Source organism: Gymnodraco acuticeps, unplaced genomic scaffold (genome assembly GCF_902827175.1).
Source record: "Gymnodraco acuticeps unplaced genomic scaffold, fGymAcu1.1, whole genome shotgun sequence".
Taxonomy (NCBI): Eukaryota; Metazoa; Chordata; class Actinopteri; order Perciformes; family Bathydraconidae; genus Gymnodraco; species Gymnodraco acuticeps.
The window spans coordinates 1345306-1368057 of NW_022990368.1; the positions used below are offsets into that span (position 1 = coordinate 1345306).

The window sequence follows — 22752 nt, forward strand, 5'->3', positions numbered from 1 at the left end:
TATGTCTCAGTCAGGAGGCTTTACATCATGACACCCTCTGCTCTTAGACCCTCACATCGTACAAGGGAACAAATCAAAAATGTTGAAGAAATCTCGGGGACAGCGACAGAGGAGGAATCCCTCTCCCAGGACGGACAGATGTGCAACAGGTGTTGTATGTATACATTAAATAAGATGAACAGATTACACAATTGATACAACGGACAAGGTAAAGGTATGTTAAAAGATGGATCAAGTTGGATGTAAACAATTTTACAGGTTCTGCCAAAAATAATTACGTAACACAACAAGAAAGTAAACAAGTCCTTGCATGCCTTGCACTAATAACCTTGCACTCTTTTGCAAGAAATATTTATACAGTGAATGTGACTCAGGGTGAAGTGTGCTCTAGAAAATACACAGTGTGATTCTGTATCAGACATTATTTATTTAACAGTCCCTTAACCCCCAAATATCCCTTCACAGGAAGACGTTAATCTGTGCTTCATTCCTCTCGAAGATAAACAGAAATCACAAACCGTACCCTCAACCAGGTCAAACAATTTGACATATTCTTCTTTAAATAAATGTAGTTTTGAACAACTCAGGATGTATTTTAAAAACAGATGATGCAATTTCCTGTGAGGCCAGCCGTAAACCGAGTGTATGCACTTGAATATAGCACATGATATGCACACAGTACATGGCATACATAGGGGCGGTGCATTTAATGTTCTAACAGCAATGAAGCTAAAAGGACATACATCTATGCTACTTCTTGTTTCAAAGAGATAACATTGGTACTTTAACTGTCATGTGGAAGTGACTGTAGACTATAGCAATGACATTTACAGAAAGGCTGTCGATACAATCACTGAAATATTATTTGTCATGCAATGTGTTAAGAAAACATCTTCCATGCTGTTCATGTTAAAGTCAGCAAGTACTACATGGACTTTGTTGAGATAAATATTGTACAGTTGAGTAGTTAATCATTAAAAAGGCCATAAAAAGTGTATTTTCAATCTTAGCTGGTTCAAAAAAACCTGAAAAGATTTAGGTAGTAAATGTAGCACATTAAATAAACCCTCAACTAATTGATCATATAAAGCTAGATGTTACCTTCAACCCACAGGCCAATAGCTTCACAAGTTACATTCAAGTAATGTGTGAACTGAAACTCTTAATTTTCTCAACTCAAAATGTTTGTCATTTTTAAAATCAAATGTACTCTTAATTTGAAATGGTTTCTTTTAAATCTGGCAATCTGTATTATACCCTCTATACTAGTGCATACAAGGCTGACAGGGGAACCTTGTTTAACATGATTTAGCAGTGATGTACACGTAAAGTAAGAGTAGATGCTACTCAAATTAAGGATGTTGTGTGACGTCAAAAAGACAAATGGGACATTTTAAACTAAATCTATTTACTTAAAAAAACTTTTTAAAAAGGCATATTTGAAAATCTAAAAACCACACTTGATTATATATTGTAGGATATTATAAGGTCATTTTACTCATAGTACATCTTGGCTAGTACTAAACTACTAATGATTTTTGCCTGAATCTGTTTCAAGCACAATCGCCACCTGGATTATGTTCAGTTGAAACAATGAAAAACGTACAATTGTTTGGTTAATAAGGCAAAAAAAGAAATTAGAGTCTGGGTGGATACAGGGCGTAAAAGGCACAGGACTTGACAAATACATATTTTGCTTCTATTCACACGGTTTTGTAACTTGGAGTAAGTTCTGTGTGAACATTATGCGACCTAATCCTTAATAAATGTGTGTTGATATAGTATATGACAGATTGATTTGCTGTTAAAAGTTGTACATACATTCATACAGTAGAAGAAGTAACCCTGAGATGTACACTTGTTATGGCAGTGGCAAAGCATTAATAATCAACTTTTTAAATCAAAAATAAAACTGATCTACTTCATTTTCATATAACACCAGAAAGAAATATAGTTTGAAGAGTAAAATGTTAGGCTTTGATGAAGAAAATGTCAGCATTATAAACAACCCTTGTTGTGCTGGACACATCATACGGTTCAGGAAATACTGCAGGGTACTTCATACAAACTTATTCTCCAGCCTCAAATTTAAACATAATTCAGTTTCAAGCTCAAAATATTTCCAGTTGTATTTACAAGGAAGGCAATCAAAGTATTGGTTAGATGATGGAGGCGCTTCACATTTGGTTGTTATAAAAGGAGCCTAGCAATGATTTCATAGGTAGCAAAACAGTAATGTATATTGTGATTTTGTGTTGGAAATGAACAGACTTATTTCATGTCATATTATAAAAGAAGAAGCAAAAGTGGATGTATTGTTTGTCTGCGATTATCCCTGAGACTCTCCTGGGCCCAATGCAGCTAAAAGCCCTGATCTCAAGGAGCTCTTACGTCCCACACATGCATTAGTACTCTGTATGTTAACACAGTTATTAATAATTCACACCACATTCGGCCTTTTGAACATTGTTGTTTTAGATACATATGTTCAAACTAAAAAAGGAATCTTGTTGTTGAACCTTTCCTTTGGACCAAAAGAAAATCATGTAGTAATTGTGCAGTTCAGTGTAAACTCACACTGTGGCTGCAGCAGCATCTGGATCCACAGAGTCATTCAACCAACTAGGGGTGTTGGCTGGAGTCCATTTGCTGCTTTTTAGTTTTTTGTCTCCGTCAGTCGATCACTGGCATACACATGAACCACTTATCCATGCGGCCCTGATTCTTTGCTGCTCTTTGAGGTGTGTTTGAGTCCAGTAGGTCATTGGAGTGACCGTACTCACTGATTGAGTCTTCAACACGGGTCATGTACAGCCAGCTGATGATCACACCGAAGAACTGGAGACAGAAAGACAGACGGAAGATGATTAGAGAAGGATGTCAATATGTGAGCGCTTCATTTCTTTTAAATGTTTAATTGCTTCCCTCACTTGCATGTTATATTATCCTTGTGTCCTTATACCTCTCATGTCAGAAAGGATTATTATATGCAAGGACAGGAATCATTTAAAGAGAAATTAGACCTCTTTTCCCGAGCTGGATCACCTGTCAGCTGGCATGTTGGAGCATATCAGTGTAGTGATATCAAAATATCTCTGCGGTTTTTAATTATGCCCAATCATTAAGAACCTGTTTTCTTTATTTATATTGCTCTAACAGATCTTTCAGATGACAGTTTGATATATCTCACATCAATATATACTTTCACCTTTCTGCCAGCTACTCAATAATCATAATTTACTGCTCAAATACATACAAAATAAAAATAAAAAAAGACTTTCCCTTATCCCTGAATATAATATCATCCATGATAAAACTATTAGAATAAGTGCCTTGCTTTTGTATGACTTCAGTCAAGTTAACTACTAAATCTCAGGGTTTCCCACACATAGACTATACTTGGGCAGGCCGCCCAGGTATATTAAAGGCCGCCCAAGTATATTTCGCGACCCATTTAGTTTTGATTTAAAAAAAAAAAAAAAAAAAAATGTATATATATTTTTTGTATTCGTTCGTGACCACGACGCCATCTGCGATCAATTAACTTGTCGACAATGATCCCTCGCTCCCTTGCTCTGATCTCACCTCCTTCTGGCCTGTTAAGTAGCCTGCCTCACACAGGGTGACTGGCTGTCCACATGATGTGGCCTGCCGACATGGCCACTGTCATACAGATCATAAATCAAAGCCCTTGATTGGTCTCTGTGTGTCATTCAAGCTCGGGATAACCTCAGCTCAGGTGAGGTAAAGGACTGAGTGTTTAGATAGTTAACTTAGTCTAAGTTCTCAGTGGGTCTCAAACGGTGTGGTCACCATTTATGTAAACACATATTTCCATTTGAGAGGGTAGTGATTGGTCTAATGGATAGTGAGGTGGGCTGAAGATCGGAAGGCTGTGAGTTCAAATCCCGCCAGGAACACCACCACTAGTGTGCCCTTGAGTAAGGCACTTAGCCCTTAGTTACTCCAGGGAGAATGTCCCTGTAATCGGTCATTATAAGTCGCTTTGGATAAAAGCGTCAGCTAAATGAAATGTAATGTGATTAGTAAAATATGCATGAATAAATAAATAAAAAGTTAACTAGGTGAAAAAAGGTAAGATACACTTTTAAAACTTGTTGAGAGAAAACTAGTCTTTGCTGCTGCCTCAAAGAGGAGCAGGGGGGAGAGGATGGAGAGGGGGGAGAGGAGGGAGACAGGAGAGGCTGATTCAGGAGCACAGACACACTCACAACTATAAATGAACCAAAACTAAATTAATAAACAAGTTTCAGTGTTTTTTTCATATTGGAAATGGTATGTTATTGGTTATGGCCTTGATTTTATGATTATTGAAATGTATACAGTTCTGTTAAATATAGGTGTTTCCATAGATCTAGTCTCTTTATTTTCCCCTCAAAATGCACCAGATTGATGCATTTAACTCCAAAATAAAAAATAAAATCTTACCGGGGGGGCATGCCCCTGGACCCCCCTAGAGGATTTGAGGTCGACCCCCACTAAAAATCACATGGATAGGTTCCTAAATACATTAATAAATACATTTATTTTTTTAAATAGTAACCCATTTCCATATGTTCATGTGTGGGTAGTAGATTTAAACTATAGGGCTATCATTATGGGCCCTGCCTGTACCGGTTTGCTCTGCCATCGCGTGAAGGGTCTGCTAACAAGCGACCAACAGAAAGGTTAATGTTGTTGCACGTCACCTCAACCCCCCCCCCACTACCACCACCCCCCAAAGTATATTTCAGATCTGTGGGAAACACTGGCAGTTAATGGACCAGCACCAGAGGCATTCCCATACACACAGGCGTTGGAGCTGTTCTTCATGAAATCCCAGAAGGATGAAGTGCTCTGACAAACAGTGCCATCTTTGCGCAAAATGATTATACCGGAATGAAAAGTCAATAAATAATGTTGTTAAAACTTTATTTTTTTTTCGCGCGCGCACCCCCCCCAATAAAAACTTGACATTTTCCTTGATCTCATAAAATGTGTACTTCTTCTTCAGACAAGATAACCTTCCTGTTCCTTCATCTGATGGAAGTGTCCATTAAGGTAGAAGTGAACACAGAGATCGTTTTAGTTTGCTTCTGATAAACAAAAGGCTCAACACTGTAGCCGTATTTTCATCAGATTATTTATTTCTAGCTTTGAATCAAACATCAAAAGACCACTTTTACATATGGAAAAGTGTGCTGAGCAACATGACTATAAAACTGCCTTGAGTGATAGTTTGTGACGTATTTGTGTCCGGTCCGTGTGTGTGTGTGTGTGTGTGTGTGTGTGTGTGTGTGTGTGTGTGTGTGTGTGTGTGTGTGTGTGTGTGTGTGTGTGTGTGTGTGTGTGTGTGTGTGTGTGTGTGTGTGTGTGTGTGTGTGTGTGTGTGTGTACCTGAGGCAGTAGGATCCCTAATAGCATTCCAGCCATAATCTTATAGTTGTCCATGAGCCAGATGAAGAAGGCATCCGTGCAGCCTCTGATATGGATGGTCTCGATCAAAGCCAAACGCTGTGGGACACAAATAGCTTGTTACAGGCTTCGGAAATTACCTAAGACCTGCAGCATAGTGCATCAATCAATCAATATTGGGACTTAATAATCTTACATATCAAAATAAAAATTAATGTTTCACTCTATAAAATAACTGAAATGACAAAGTCCTCGATGCAAGTCAATTGAGTTATAACTATAGTCAATTTAATACACAGCAAACATTTTATATTTTGTCTCATTAAAAAAACAACTAACACAAAAACTGAAAAAGAGGAGCTGCACTTCAATGAGACATCAGTCTTCTCTTAATTCAGGACCCGTCCACAGGGAGACGAAACCGATTTCGAACCGAAGTCGATTTCAAAAAAGTCTTCCGTCCACACGGAATCGGCTCAAGAAATGTGTCCGTCCAAACGAAACCGCTCGAAACCGCTGGAGACGCTGTTACATATGCCGGGCCTGTAAATGGCGCTGTACTTCCGCCACAGAATACACCAAAAGCAGCGAATAAGACCCCCCCGAGCATGGGCATAAGGCATAAACAACAAACAAGGTAGTTCATGTAGTTCTCCATGTCCACTTGTTGCTGATGGTTGTGGTAGAGGAGCTGTAGATTTTGCACTAAAATCTGTATCATGGTCAGTAGCGTCTGGAGCACGAACGCAACCCGGTGATCCGCCATTGTTGGTGGCGAAACACATCAGCAATGATGCGGGGGTGAGAAGGAGAGGTGGGGAGAGGCGGGGCTATGGCGTCATCGATTCAGGAAAAGATCGTACAGGGCGTACACACGGAGCCGCAAGCGTGTCGTCTCCAGACTTACCCACTTTGGGAGCCGGTTTCAAAGTTTATCGGTTTCGGAGCGGCTCCGTTTCGGCTTCGTGTGGACGAACTGTCTATATACGATAAAGAACTTTAGCGGATATAACTGAAATTCGTGTCCGTGTGGACGGGGCCTCAATAAACCTTTGACGCCTTACCTCTTTTTCCAACACCTTGTACCCACACAAAGTGTTTGGCACTTCATTAGGCTGGAGGGAGAGAAGCAAAGAGAAGAGATGAAGTTAGGAGGTAGAAATGAAATGTGGGAGCCAGATCAGCAGAATCAACAGCAGACAAATAAGGCAATCTCGAAATTGAACCCGACACACATCATAACTGCCCCTCTCATGCACACACTGATGACATTCCTGCTACAAGATGGATGAATACATCAAAAGAAAACTGTGTGTGATATTGAGCCAACACTGACCACAATTGTTGATTGTTGATCTTTAATAAAGTGCTGCCAACACAGAAGTTGGCATCGCCCTGGTTCCCTCAACAAAATGCCAATAGTTTTTTCTATAGTCTATTATTACAGAAACTAGGCTTTGTGACCAACATCAGCTTATTATACTTACAAATTGGTATATGTAAGATGATCTTTTATGATTGTAGTAGCATAAATGAGAGAGGCGGATGCAAAAAGCTAACGTGCAGTTATAAAAAAAACGACTAAACTGTTGCATGACTTAAGTGGAATAGCGTTCAGTGTGGTGACATTTCATTTGGCCGATAACCTCATAGTAGACATATAGACAATGTTCATAACTGCTTTTGACACACATGTACAACCTTTAACATTCAGTGGGGTTATTAACTGACATTTATTGTGCAAAAACAAAATGTAAAATGTTCTTGTACTTGATTTAATCAGAGACCTTATTTCAGGCATCAAAACAAAAAAACATTTCCATTGAGACAAAGTAGGCAGAAGTGCAACATTACTAACTCATTTCTGGGTTTGAGGACTAATTTCTGCAGCGCTCTATGGCTTCTTTATGTGTGTGTGTGTGTGTGTGTGTGTGTGTGTGTGTGTGTGTGTGTGTGTGTGTGTGTGTGTGTGTGTGTGTGAGATAACTAAAGTCTGTGTACTGTATGCACACATGTCCCTTATGATTTTGAGCTTGTAGTTTTCCATATTTAAAATATATATATATATATAATATATATATATATATATATTCAAAAATGAAACGACAAACTGACAATCTCTCGTGGCCGAGGAGGAAAAGGAAGGAAGGAGAGGTTGCCTTTTTAAATCATTATCTTATGTGCTATATTAATCACATTTGGACAAGATTACTAAATCAATGTTTTGCAGGACTGTGTGTAGCATGAAAAATATCAATATTTTATAATGGCTCCAATTTTCAAATGGAGCGGTACATGATGACATGTTTGCTTTTTGCAAGCACTTTAGATAATGTTACATATTCCAGTATTGAACACCAACCTTCAAAGCTAGTTAACACAAATACATCAATAGCATTTATAAGCATGAGGTATTTTCCCGATAAGGGTGGTTTGGCAGTTAAAGTTAGCAGTGATTGAAAGGAAACTGATTATTCCAGCATAGAATATACATACAAATGGTATGGAGAGCTGCAACTTTTTTCCATTGCACTTCTTTAAAATTCTCTGACTTGTTACGGAGGGTTAAAAAAGCAACAATTTTGGTGCAGCAGAAAAGATATTCTCTTTCCTCCTCCTTGTCACAACCTGGTGCATTACCCATAATGCAACTCTAATGTCAACAGTTAGATCGACAGTAGAGTGTGTAGTTGTAGCAGTAGCGTGATATTTTAGCTAATTGGCGGCCCTCAGAGACATTTTGTGTGGACCCCCTGAACGTGACAACGTACAATTTAATCACTTCCACATTCAATTGTCACAACTCAGCAACTCACACCACTAACTAGCGTCTGTGTTGGAATGACACCTTATAAAAAAGCTACCTGTTGCATAGCAACTAGCCGCACATTGCAAGTGGTGATAACAATGCTGCGTCATAAATGATCGTGCAATTAGCTAAAACTGGCTATTTCAGTGGACAACTTGACAATGGAATGTGGAATTATAGTGTGAAAGGTGTGAATTTTCCCTGCACGACCATCAATCCCATGCTAGCATCAGGCAAGGCCTCAGAACAGTGAGAAGCTTCAGCCTCAAGCTGATACGTGTCATTTTCTAGGTCACTGCGCTTGTTCTAGGTTGTCCATTTCATAATTTAAATACAATATACTGTATTTGTCCCTGGGAAGGTGTGTAGGTTATATGGAGAAACACATTTTACATTAAAGAGGCCCTATTCTTTTTTTTGGGGCGGGACATCTCTAAGATATTGACCAATTACAACAGAGCCAGCCAGCTAACCAATCAGAGCAGACTGGGCTGTGGTTCCAGACAGAGGGTGAAAAGAGGTGCTGCAGCACAGGCAGTATGAGAAAAATAAAGAGCTTTTTGAACATTAAAACATGGAGATATGTCACAGTAGAGGTACAAAATACAAACATGAACCTGAATAAGTTTGTCCTCTTTAAAAAAAAACACAACACATGCTTTTTAGATTTAACTTAAAATGTCAACAAGTTCATAAAATATGCCACTAACATGTATTCATTGCATTAACATTGTGGCACAGTTACAGTAAGGTACCAGCAGAATCAATAAAACGTAACGTTTGTCATTGTTTGGCGTAAGACTTAAAACCAAGTAGTAGAGCAGAAAGTAGGGGCAGAAATTATTGTAATATTAACAACATTAAGCCCATAAAAGAAAGCCATTGCTTGCCTCTGTATTTTAGTAACAGCAGGTGGAGTAGCGGTTTACAGTAGCGATAATACTCATTAATGGGAATAGTGATTCCTACCTTAGTAGTAATGCAGCAGGTGTAAGGAACTCCGCAGGCCAGTGGACCCGGTGCAGTGCAGTTGTGATACATGTTGACCGACCAGTCCGAGTACTCCTGACCCCCGCAACACTTAAACTGCCAGAGAGAAGAAAGATGGCAAGTTGAGTCAAGTGCAGGAGAAGGTAAGACAATAACGAAAGATCAAGAGAGGAGAGAAGAGGATATGTGAGGAGGAGATGGAGAGAAGGGAGGCAGGGATGAAAGAGAGATACAAATAAATGTAACAATTTGATAAGCAACATTTACGGATTAAGTGAGCCACAATTTTTCTTCCAACAATTTGCATGTAATTATATGCGTGTGTGTGTGTGTGTGTGTGTGTGTGTGTGTGTGCTGGTACGGCTGGGCAATGTAGATACCACAGGGAAGAATGGACATTGAGGGCATTACATTTTTGTTTTTTTAAAATGATGAATAAAACAAGACTAACACGACAACATTTATTTGCAAAGAATGTAGAATGACTGACATTGTTTACAATAATCAACATTTTCAGTTTGAATTAAGGCATCATTCTTCTATAGGTAATTCACGTCTTCAAAGCCTCAAAAGATTGAAAGTCAAACACAAAGGAAAACATTATGTTATTCAAGCTACAAAAGAGTAAGTAAAAAGGAGTTCATAACGTTGACATTCTCCTAAATTCTGTTTAAAAATCTTGTCAGATTAACTGAGGGTTACGTGGTGTGAAGGCTGTTCAAAGCACCCTGCAGGAAACCATGACAATGTAGCCGTACATCATTTTCATTTAATTAACATTGTACTGGAAATTGAACAACAAAAAATGCCACTCCAAATAGCGACAAACAATGTGGCTCCCAAGTTTCTAGCTCCCACCACCTGTTACCCAGAGACTCGCCATGTAAATTACATAAGATAATCACTGTGATTACCCACAGGTGCACAGCGGATGAGCAACAGCAGCATGAAACACACACACACACACACACACACACACACACACACACACACACACACACACACACACACACACACACACACACACACACACACACACACACACACACACACACACACACACACACACACACACACACACACACACAACAAAGTGCACCGTGAAACATCTGTTGATTGGAGAAATACGAAAACCATCAGAGACGATTGCTTAAAATCATTTTAAAAGGAATTTTTCTGCCCAATTTGATAGCACTCTAATAAATTACATCACAACAACACTATTAACTTTACTTTGTAGCAATACTGTAAACATATTTTATTAGGGAGCCAGAAAGAGAACAAATAGGATAAAAGGTCAGACGGTAAGAGAGGACAAGACAAGTGACATGGAGAAAGGATGAATAAATGAATACATAAAAAGTGATCAGTATGCTGATATCTTGCCAGTGCCAGGAAGTTTCTCCCTCTACTTGTTGGCCTCACTTAATACGAGCGCTTTTTATCCAGCACCGGATCAGGACCCCGAATGAGGTTCACAGTAAGGCAAAGCAATGATGATTCAATTAATGTCTACAAGTGTAGGATAGTCCAAAACTATTATTACTGCACACTGTGTAAGAGCTTAACAGCGCGACTGTGGAGCAAAAGGTAATTCAAAAATCATGCAGTACATTCTCTCTTTGGGCAGACGATTGAAATTGAGTCCAGTTCAGACAGGACAAAGACCGACATTTATAAAGTGCGAAGCTTTAACAACAAATGCCAAGTAAATATTCTTAATAGCCACCGACAGACAAGATGAACAATCTGTGGACAAGGACACAACAATTACACCCAGCGGAGGAAATTGAAAGAAGAAGATTGATATTGATTGAGCACACACGAAGACCATCAAACAACCTTTGACAAGAAACCCTCATGAGAGATGAGAGGGATAACACCAGCCAGGATAGAGTTGGGTACCATTCACAGCTGACTGGATAACAGTACATGGAATTTGCTACCAGTAGCTTTTACTGTAATTAATCTGCAATAGCAAAAATATAATTCCAGTTGTAAAAAGTAAGCTTAAACTCATTTTCAATATTGTACATTTTTAAAACATTGGGTTAGGCATTTTAAACGTTTTAAACACTACACACATTAAATCCCCTCCCCCCAACATCCAGCCTGTCAGTCTGTCACCAGGGCGAAACGTGGGACAAACACCAGGATATCTCGGAGGAAGCTCTCGTGGGACCTGTTGCTCTGGCCAGCTTTGAATTTTGCAATACAAATACTACAGCTTGCATTTAGAAAAATGTAAGCACACTTTGTACTCTCCACTCACTGTCACTTCACAAGCTGCAGGGATGCTGTATTTCACTCTCCCTAACCCACACACTCACACATACTCACTCACTGCTGAGCTGCTCTACTCTCACACATACGCTCTCTGGAACCAACTGATTAAATGTGAATCGATACTCTGTAACCCACACCAATGTAATTTGGACGGTTCCTCTGAAAGTACAGATTTTGGGACACAACTTTACACCTAGCATCAGATAGAAAATATATCAGAGGACCAAGAACTCTGGAGGTCCCTGTCGACAACCTATACTCCTGAGAGGGTGCCACGGGTAAGTTAATACAGGCAGTTCAGGAGAAGTTGTGTCCTCACAGGACACACTTAAAGTACCCATCTCCCAAAAAACCTGACGTACCAATGCGACAAAGGGAAGATGAGAGAAGCAACTGTGAAGACTCCTTGTCACTTTCATATTTAAGACTGGATTACAAAATGTGTTAATTGAAGTTTCAGTAAAATTCAACACAAATCAAATGTATTTATGTTTCCTTCATCTGTCTCAATCAAATGCCATTTCTGTTTGTTCTCAGTGCTGCAGATTCATTTTTATTAACTCTTATCTCTTTTTTCTTATTTAGTCTATGTCAACATCTTCAGAGGTTAATCACTGGGAGAGACAGCCCTGAGAGACAGTTGAGTCTCTGAGTAAGAAGTATTTGCAGATGGACTTATTTAGTTGCTATCTGCTTTACTGACTGATGACGGTCTGTTCACTATCTGACTAACTGAACAGCTAATTGACCAGCTGACTGCTCAAAGTGTGGCCCCAAGACAGAAGTCAGGCCATCCTTTGCTTCCTGCCGTCATTATAACATGCCATCCATGCAACAACAGCGTGACAGATCTTTCATGCACTAAGGTCCACATTGAAAACAAAGCTACAATACCATTTAAGAACAAATTGGTAGGTACATTAAAGGTTTGAGTAAGCCATTACCTTGACTCCCATAGTCTAAGTCTAGGATTTCCTTTTCCAAACTAAGTATTTAACAAGAAGCAAATGCTCTCTGCAGTTACATTGGGCGCTGTCTTTTTTTCCATTAAACTCACCAAAAACACTATAGAAGTAAAAATTAAGTTGACTTTTTATCCCAGTCTTGGATATGTCAAAGATTAGCAACCACATTTATTTTTTTGCATTATTAGTTTTTGCACAAAATCAGATTAAACAAAAAACTCCCACATTAGTCATTCGGGACAAACACGTCCACAGTGATACCGGAGGGTTAAACATATGTTCCTGTCAATTTGCAAAGGCCTCCATTAAACAACCTTGTGAAGAGTGTACCTGTAATCACCTGATGCGGTACTTGGTGGTGAGCACTAACAAATCCTTATCCATCATCTGGCCAAATATCATGCCTCTATCATGTGCCATCCCATAGCATTTATAGTGACAGATCGTTGTTCAGCGTCACTTGATCAATTGAAAACGGACACAATGCAGGTAATGGCAGATTCTAGCGATAAAGATCTTTAAAGAGCATTCCATTTGTTTTTTTAGAGCATCAGACGGCGAAACATTTAACAAAACAAAGATTGACTTAAAACGCTTAAAACGCTTCAAATGGTCTGGGTGCAAGACCAAAAACCAGCATGTAAAAAAAAGAGCCGTTACGTGGTTTGAATGGCATGCCAAAATAAATATGGCAAAGAAACAACAACTATTCCTGGCAGTCGTGAAATTAGTGACACAGATGGCACTCGGTTAATCAACTGATAAACTTGGAGTCATGTTTCTCTCAGTAGAAAATACATGAAGTATACACAGAATCTCTTCTATTTCTCATCAATCTGAACTGTAGGCAACAACACATTTATTTATTTCAAGCTTTATCATACCATATTACATTCCTGCCCTCATTTTCATCTTCGTTCCCTCTCCTACCTACTTTCTTTGTATTTCTGACAGGACTTGCTTCCCACATATTATCTGCTTAGTCCTCACATAAATCTGTTGACTGAAACAATAAAAAAGGCAATGCAGTTCATGACTTTTGTATCATCATGCAGATATCTTAAAAATAACATATGAAGAAAAACAATTGTGTCAGTAAATGTTCTTAAACAGCAGACACTACCTCCAGTACGCAAGGGCTTGAGATTACAGTAACTGCACTGCCAAAGAAGGATGTAACTTCTGAGGCAGCCTCACACTGATAACAACTAAACATAGAAACTCAAAAACAAAACACTTATATTTTCACCTCCAGTCCACCTTCAGTGCCTTGTACATTGTAATTTGACATTTGAAGTGTAGTGATGCCTTACAGGCTCATACTTCAGGGCGGGGATTGTCATGTTATCAATGAGGTAAAGCACTTGTAATGCCACAAACTGACAGACTACTGATGTCACATAATAAGTATGAGCCTTCCTCACCATGGTGCTTAAAGGGAAGATAATGATGTATAATTGTATCTCTGATGAAAAGAGCGGCAACAACAGTGGGGCTACAGTAATACAACCAGACAAAAAAGCTATCGTACCACGTGAATGACGGACTGTTTCAACGTTAAGCTGCCTCCTCTGATGGATCGGCACACTTTGATCAATCCCCGGCCGCTAATTACATGAATCCAGATGTCAATAACAGACAACAGAGTAACAACTTTGTTTTTTTTTCAGAGAGATTCACCGTTACATTTAAAATAACTGTATTAACAGCCCATTTCTAATATTTTGTTTGGTTTTTCTCCATAGATTGTGTATGTTTTTCATCTGGTTCTAGGGTACTGTAAAATGAGAAGATATATGATTATCACTTTAAACATTTCACTCATAATGCCATATGTCAAGATTGCACAGATGACATTAAATAGCTTTATTGTTATTCGACAGACTTTACTATATTCCGACTACTGACCTTTCTTTTCTTAGTAAGTTAATTGAATGTTATATTGAAATAATACAATAGGTAATGAACAACGTATGTGACTTGGGCTTAAGAGCTTATCATAACTGAAAAACAGCTTTTTATTAATCATTGGCGTTATACTAAATTATAATACATTCGTTACCTCTTCCCAGAAGAAACGGCATGTTACTCCACATGGGACTAAATAAATGCTTGGCTTTAATGCATTATAATCAATTTATGGAACACATGGGATTTAATTTATGAATTGTATTAGTGCATAAGGGGATTAGCATTCAGACCTCTGAGATCATCACACAGATCCAAAATGCGTTACAAATAACATGAAATCAAAAGCCTTCCATCTTTCACTGAGCTTTGACGGTTGATCATTGCGGTTGTGTGTGTGTGTGTGTGTGTGTGTGTGTGTGTGTGTGTGTGTGTGTGTGTGTGTGTGTGTGTGTGTGTGTAGGATTTATTAAATTGTTCTTGTACTGTCTTCTGTTATTGCTTTTCCTGTAGATATTTGTATCATTACATTCATAAACACAAACTACTTGTTTTTTGATATGCATTTGAATGTAAAACACACATTGAGTTTCTCATGTTAAAATGTGCTTTGTAAATCCAATTGCTTAGCCCTGCTTTGCCCAAATGCCACCAAAGCCTCCTGTGATGAATCCCAAATGAACCTATAAATATGCATGATCACATTTTTGTCACACTAACAAACACACAGCGCTTGGCAAATTAAGTCAGTGTCTGTTGAAATGACCGAATGGCTTTGTTGTTTGAACTGCTGCAAGACTTCTTCATATAAAAACAGAACATCCTGATTCAACGGGTGTAACAACACTGAACGCTGTAACTTCAAGATTAATTCACGATTGATGGCGTGGGCGGGTGTCTAGAGTTACTTCAATTCCCTCTGTTGAGTTTCTAGCAATAAGAACCAGAAGTGGTTTATGATTACTTTTCTGATGATCTATGTAATTGTGAGCACATAAAGGAACTCGCTGTCTTTCTGAGTGTTGAAGCCTAAGGCAGCCATTCCTGGTGGAATAACTGTCACTGTCCCATTAGAGAGTGGATATAAAAGGTCAGCTTGAAATGTACTTTATACAGCATATAATATGACCTGCCACTAATTCATAGTTTCGTTTTTTGGCTCCGGGATCTTTTTTTAATTTCCTGTTGATGAACACCTGAAACAATTTAGAGCTACATCGTCAAATGCACTTTTATGTCTTTTATACATAAATATGTGTCCCCGGTGTGTCGGGGAACTCACGCAGCATCAGAAAAAAACCCCTCTCTCTTTTCCTCCGTACCCACATCTCTAAAAACGGGGGTACAATGGAGCTGATCCAGATTTGGGTCCGATATGACTTAATATCGGAAATGTGGACCCACGGCACTATCAGAAAGTTGCTGAAAGAAACAATGCCCGACTGTTTTGGACGTAATATGGTCGGTGTTTACATTAGCATTGCTAACACTCAGAGCTAACCTGTACTAGAGAGCATGTGTGTGAAGAAGCAGGAAGTAAAAAGGATCTCACCTTGTGGTATAACCGGCAAGAGAGAAAGCCTTTGAGCTCCATACTGTTTCAGAAATAATCCTTGATAATCCATGATATGGCGTTTCATCACGGCAGTATTTAGTTTAGACAGGAGCTGCCGGGTCCCGCATGAACTCAGCCTCCTCATCCTCTTTTTAAAAAAAAAAGCTTTATACCCAAAATCAGCACTTTTGAAACAGGAAGTGAAATAGAGGGATATGAGGCATGGCTAGAATGGGTGATATGTTTGGTATTTTGAGCAAAACACTTCATAGACATGTTTTTTATATATCTGAGACCTACTGTATGCTATTGCCTGAAAATAGCATAATAGGTGACCTTTAATCAAAAAGCTAACAGGTGGGCTTTGGCAACTGAGAATCAGAGTTGCTTAGGGCTGCATTTTACAGAGTGTGAGGTATAATCAAAAAGTGTGAACACTTCTAAAAGGTAAAAGTGTTTGTACCTGCTCTGATTTGCTATAGTTCAACCAGATTTCTTTAGCTTTAGCTCAAGCTTTATTTTTTTGTTTCGGTTTCACTTTTTCCCAATAGCATATTCAGATTCAGTATAACAATAAACATTTAAACAACATTCAAGATAATTAAATAATTCTATATGATACCAAGTCACACTTAAAGGAACAGGGAACAAAACACGGTAAGAACTGCACATTTTCCATAATGTCCAGTCACTAAACCACACAGAGATTTATTTCCATTGTTTACAACCATGAAAACATGTGTCACCTTTGACTCATTTACTCAACAAAACACACGGCCACATTCAGATAATGTCCTCACAAATACAGATTGTAAAGACTAAGCCAAAGCTTTAAGCCACTGAGGTGCCGCTTTGTTTACGTAACTGACGCACGTTAGCTTGTCTGATGAAACTACCTCGGTAGCAAAACTTTACGTTTAGCCTTCCTGCAAAACCCGAGTAAACAAACATTGATTCATTCTTATATCCTGAGTGCTGATATGTTCCCAGATCAATCGGCAAAGTCCATTTAAGAGTGGAATCCGTCTCAATCCACACTAAAGTATTCTTTCAGTCCTTTAGAAAACCCTTAAATCTCTTATACAGCAGGACACGAGCAGCAGCTTGACAGTCACAGGAAAAATATACTGTGAGATATAACCGCTGCTGCCAAATGGCTTTCCACCATCACTGAGGCTGTTTGTCGTAATAAAGGAGCAGATCAGAGTGCCAGTGAGTTAAGAACTCCCATTACAGAACAAACATTAAAAGAAAATCTGCTACCAAAGCAAGCTGGCCTTCTTGTGTTTGAAGGGATAATGAAGTGGAATTGCTTTGGAAGTAGCACACTCCAAAGCACACGCTGATGAAATTGGATGACATACCAAAATAATATGGCAAACTACTATTTCCTGCATTTGTGAAACTTTTGATGCAGATGGAGAGTCTTTTCATCAACAGATTCATTTGAGTTGTGTTTATCCCAGCCTGGTAAATGTGTGTTCAACAATCACTCCCTTTTAGCTCTGGTTTTGGTCTCCATCATCTCCTGAGGGAAATATATGACTCTTTGGCAGCTCAACGCTCTACTATGTTCATCGGTTAGTCTCTAACTGTGAAAGTCTGCTGTGTAGTGCTGAGCAGGCAGTGTGCAGTGGGGTTTAGAAGCTTTTCCCCATGAAACATACACCTGGTGCGTCTGGTAAATGCTATGACAGACGTTTGAGAGACCCAATGCTCTGTAGGTTCATCTATATTAGCGACCCTTTTCACATCGTCACACTGTTTTCATATTGTCTTTCTTGTCTTATCTTTCTGTAAGAGTCCAACGCTAAAAAACTCTGCAGGACTTTGGTCAGATTTGACTGATGATTTAGAAAAATGCCAACAACACCACTGCCATCACATTAAGATGGAACTAATTCAAACTCAACTAATGCACTGATTGTATAATTTACAATAGTATATATTTTTTTCTATGTTTAATTTCATATTGTAAGGAATGCTTTTCAATCCATAGCCAACTGTGAGCCGTGGCTTTTTGAGAAAGTGTGTGTTTATTGTTTGTAGATTGTAATACAGAAGTATTGAAAATGTTCCTTTCATTCCTTTGATAATGAATAAAGTTGATCAAACGTCCGGAGGGCAAAATGTTACTTCACCCCCGAGCAAGAAAATGGAGAAGGACACTTTGCCACAACCGTCTGTTCAGAATAAATTAAAAGAAAGATGAAATGAGAGTTTAAACCAGAATATGAACCAAACTGTGACTTCTTTGTACTGTGACATGCCTACTGAAAATATGTGGAAGTTTAGACCTTCACAATCCAATCTTATATTTTAAAGCTGACCAGTTTCATTGTAAAGTGATTCAAACTGAGGCAGGTGCTCGCTAAAGCACCAAATTACCTTCCACACAACAGCAGCCAATACGTTCTGGCCTTCAAGCGGCCTAAATATCATTCAATCAGGAAACAATCTTGCTCCGCTGGAACTGGTGCTGGTCATTTTGCACATTCCTTAATAGCATGTGGCATTTAGCCTGCAGACTGAAACATTGTTTGTCTTTTCTCTTCTTCCTAATATCAGTGGAGTTTGCCGCAGGCTGCATCTTACTTAAGTGGGAAATGTCTGCTGACCCCAAACACTGCAACCCATTGTGCTCAATACAAAGTTGGTGATGAGATCTTTTGGTTTCAGGCTGTGTGAGGCAGGTGCAGTTGGATGGCTCCGCACAGTTATCTGATTATATTGAAAACAACTAGCTGCGATCATTTCATTTCAAGTCCTGACTTGCCGTGTAATGCATTCATATTGTGAGTCATGCATTGCATTATGACATCATTATAAAGACACTAAATGACAACCTTACCTTCCTCTGCACAAAGTCCATGATGTTTTTGAAGTCAAGGTCGTCATAGTAGTTAACGATGCCTTTTCGGATGTTTTTGTTCAGTAGCTCCACTGTCTGTAAGAGGGAGAAAAACCAACAAAAGAGAAACAGATTGTGATTCAATTGGATGAAGGACGTCATGTTAACACATGTGTTTTGATCCACAACATAACTGATATACAATCAGAGTGTCACACAGGCAGCTCTCCAGAGGAAATGCTCCGATTTCTCAAGGTGACTGATCCACTGAATTGGAATATTAAATGATGACAGTTTGACAGCTCACATCTGTCAGTCACAATCTGGTGCGGCGGGGTCACGTTAGGTTAATGCATCGGTCTATCCAGAGACTGAGAATAAATATTTGCAACTTTAAAGTCCATTAGGTACAGTCATGGAGAGCTTTTCATTTAGGGAACTATTCCACTCATTTCACTTCACTCTTTGTTTTGGATACATCAGTGTTATTTATACTTCATTAGAGAAGAGGATAGAAAAAGCCTTGAGCCATTCAGGCCTGCATATTCTCTGTCATTTTTCTCTTTAAAACTATCAACACACTTGAGACTGCTCCCCTCCTGAGAGTTGCAGAGCGTAAAGGCACTTCCTTTTTCATTACATTTATCTTTCTTCTCCCCTGAACATATCAGATATTCACAGTGAATCTACTGCATTATGTGCAACGCCGCCATATTTAAACCACATTACAATAAGCAGATATCTAGACTCCGAGTTAGTCCACTGAATCGTTTCCCTTTGAGACACTTTATCATTATTAAAGAACTCGCTATGAGCTCACATGGCATTACGATCTCAAACACGGTGTTCATGGAAATGAGGGGAAAGAAAGTGAAATCTTATTTGAAAGCACAGCCATATCTTTTCAAATGAGGCAATGAAGTTAAGATATGACATATTAGAAGCTGGGTTTGATGGGATCTTAAATAGAACTGCCATTAGTTCTGAAATGTAAAAATCATTATGCTGATCATTTGGTTTTGCAACGTGGCATAAACATTAAAATGCACCACACGATATTATTGGAAAGATGTGTTCCAAGACGGCCATTATTCAATTGAGGGAGACGGTTGAAAGCATTAAAAAGTGGAGAAATTAGACACTGATACTCAAGCCTTTTTTCCCCACTGGGCCACATTAAGATATCTATGACAGATCTTTTTATCAAGAAAACTGATGTTATTAATTAAAACATTTAAATCCGAGAACCTATTTTGTCAGCTCTAACGTGATGTTCGTGTAAATGACATGTGCCAAAATTGGATCTAGATTTTTATGTTCACTTCTACAAATGACTTTCATAAAATGTCATAATGGAAACAAAGATTAGGTTCACACCGAGTTGTTCTTAATCACACAACATACTTATGCTTATGCCAGCTACAGCAGGTACATATCTAATATAAAAGTTTAGCAGGAAACAAAACGATGAAGGATACAGTGACTTGCCTTCTTATTTAGATGCACATTTAAAGGAGTTTCATGCAGATATGTATGTTCATGACAAGAAGCATGACCGGATTTCAATCTTATTATAATCAACTAAAGGAAGTCCGCATAATGTAGGAACACTTAGTATTTGTAATGTCCTTACCAACGCTTTTTAACAGTTGATAAAAGAAAGAAAGAATTCTACAACCTTTCTTTCTCCCTCAGAAAATCTAAAAACGATCCTTTACCAGAAAGACTGGGAAAAATGTTTTGTATCGTTCAGGACCGTCACTAACCCTGATAACTGTGATGAATTGTTTGTTTTATATACAAAAGTAATTCCAAATCAATTGATAACTTCCAGTTTTAACACGTCAGATAATTATTTAGGGTTTCTGGTCACTTCATGTCTTCTTTACCCCCCCCCCAAAGCGTGAATGCAACTCAAGAATGCTGCTTGACTAGTCACTGCTGCATAAATACAACATATCCAGCTGTGTTAGTATGTACAGAAACATTAATGGATGTTATTGCTATGAATGAGATCCAAAACTGAAGACAAAAATAGAGAGTAAGACAAAGAAAGGATGTGAGAGACATTTTAGATGTGAGAAAGACAGAGGTGAATACAAAAGACACAGAAACACACGGACAGGTCAGGGAAGCAAAACAATTAATCAGCATAACGATACCATTTTAATGATAATGATATCATCTTTAAAAAAGGGATCAATTATGATGATACTGTCCCTGTACATTTCCGAGAAATTACCAGAAATATGTGGAAATAATCCTGTTTAATGCCGTGTCACTGAAATATCCATTAAAGTAGAAAAAGTGGGATGAAATCTAATTACTAACTTGCATGACTTTATCTTTGATCTAAAATATGCGATAAGTTGTTTGAAGAATGATTATCATAATTATATAAATGTACTTTAATATATTCTATTCCACTACATCAGATTGGTCGCGGTTCATTCTTTTGTACCACCCTGTGTAGTTAAAGTAATCTAAAAGATTTCCATATAAATAAATATCTTCTTAGTCTCCATCTATCTCTGAATGAGGCAACAGTGCAAGAACGTTGAGCTTCACGCCCACTGATGAAAGCCTTTGCATTATTACGACAAGATGGACTTTCAAGTGATCTTGTTATATTGCACAGCTGCCATGCAAGGTAAATTATCTCCTGCCCACACAGGAGATACAATGTAAACGTGTCTACCTGCTGTATGTTTCTAACTCTCGGGTTATTCTTATTTATTTGTTTACGCTGCTATGGACAATCTTGCAATAAATGCACATTCTATGGTCAATCTTGCACCAAAGATGTTGATATTGAAGTGACTGTTAACTTGTATATATTGATTGTTGTGCTTTTTATCTTAATGTGTGCATGTGTGTAAATGTGTCTGTTTATTGTGTATATAGGATATACATATGTTGTACATATTTGTATACATATCTGTATATTGTATAATTGTATTTTTGTATTCGGGAATGTTGGAAACGTAATTTCGATCTCTCCGTCTGTACACACAAACTGAAAGATTGACATTAAAGTTGACTTTGACTTGATCAACATCGTGGACGCTCACCTGGTTCCGAAACACCAGCGCCAATATTCCTCCCAGCAGCTCCAGGATCAGACACACAGAGAGGGTGTACATGAACTGTGAGCAAACAGAAGAGGAAGAGCCATTATACACCTTTGACTTATACACTTCAAATGTAATATTTCTATTCATAATATAACATGTTGTGGTCCAGAAGCGTCTTCCAACCAGCTTTACAAACTTTGAGCCAATCTGCAGAGAGGAATGGTCGGAAATCTCTTTAAACAGTGTGTCGAGCTGCTAGATACTTAGCCCAAAATACTTTAGGCTGCAGTCAAAAGGTGGCCTAAAATTTAATTTTCTTTAAAAGATCTGCTGACAGAATTAATTTTGGCCTTTAAGATAAAGTCTCAGAGTTTGCTATAAACATATTGACTGGAAAAATGTGTTTGAATTTATTTGTTTTCCAGACAGATCTGATAACTTTCAAGGGGATTGAATACTTTTGAAAGCCACTGTATATTCTTTGATTTAAGTTATCAATACATTTAGAGACAATGAAATCATCACCACAGCCTCAAAGCTATACATCCGTTGAGGCACCATGTCTCCTCAGAGTTACAAATATTACTTTGAAGATGGGCACCAAAGTCTGTTTTCTATTTTTATAAATAAACAATATGACGTCTTGTGCCACAGGCTTGTCACAACCCTCAACCTGTGATGTGCTTTGTTTTGCGGTCATGAGAGGCCGCCTGTTTTCTACAGCAAAAACTTGTTTATATTCTTAATTTCTTCCCCCCACTGTATTTAAATCCCTAAAAGTGTAAGCGTAAAAAGGAAAGCATATGGTCCCATGCCCGAAGTGAACTACTGTTTAACTTCAAATGACTCCTGATGGCAAAAACTATAATATACCTGCACACACTGTAAACCCAAATTCA

At 38.4% G+C, this 22752-nt stretch overlaps 1 protein-coding gene across 1 annotated transcript in view; it reads right to left on the reverse strand.

Moving 5' to 3' along the window:
- Positions 1-407: 407 nt before the first annotated feature.
- tspan15 (tetraspanin 15) overlaps positions 408-22752 on the reverse strand; it is a 43280-nt gene continuing 20935 nt past the window's right edge. Inside the window, exons 3-8 of the mRNA XM_034224342.1 lie at positions 21851-21925; positions 18780-18875; positions 9194-9310; positions 6480-6530; positions 5398-5514; positions 408-2838 (exon numbers count right to left, since the gene is read on the reverse strand). Of these exons, the coding sequence (XP_034080233.1) occupies positions 2674-2838; positions 5398-5514; positions 6480-6530; positions 9194-9310; positions 18780-18875; positions 21851-21925 (621 nt within the window). The 3' untranslated portion in view covers positions 408-2673. The remainder of the gene's footprint in view (positions 2839-5397; positions 5515-6479; positions 6531-9193; positions 9311-18779; positions 18876-21850; positions 21926-22752) is intronic.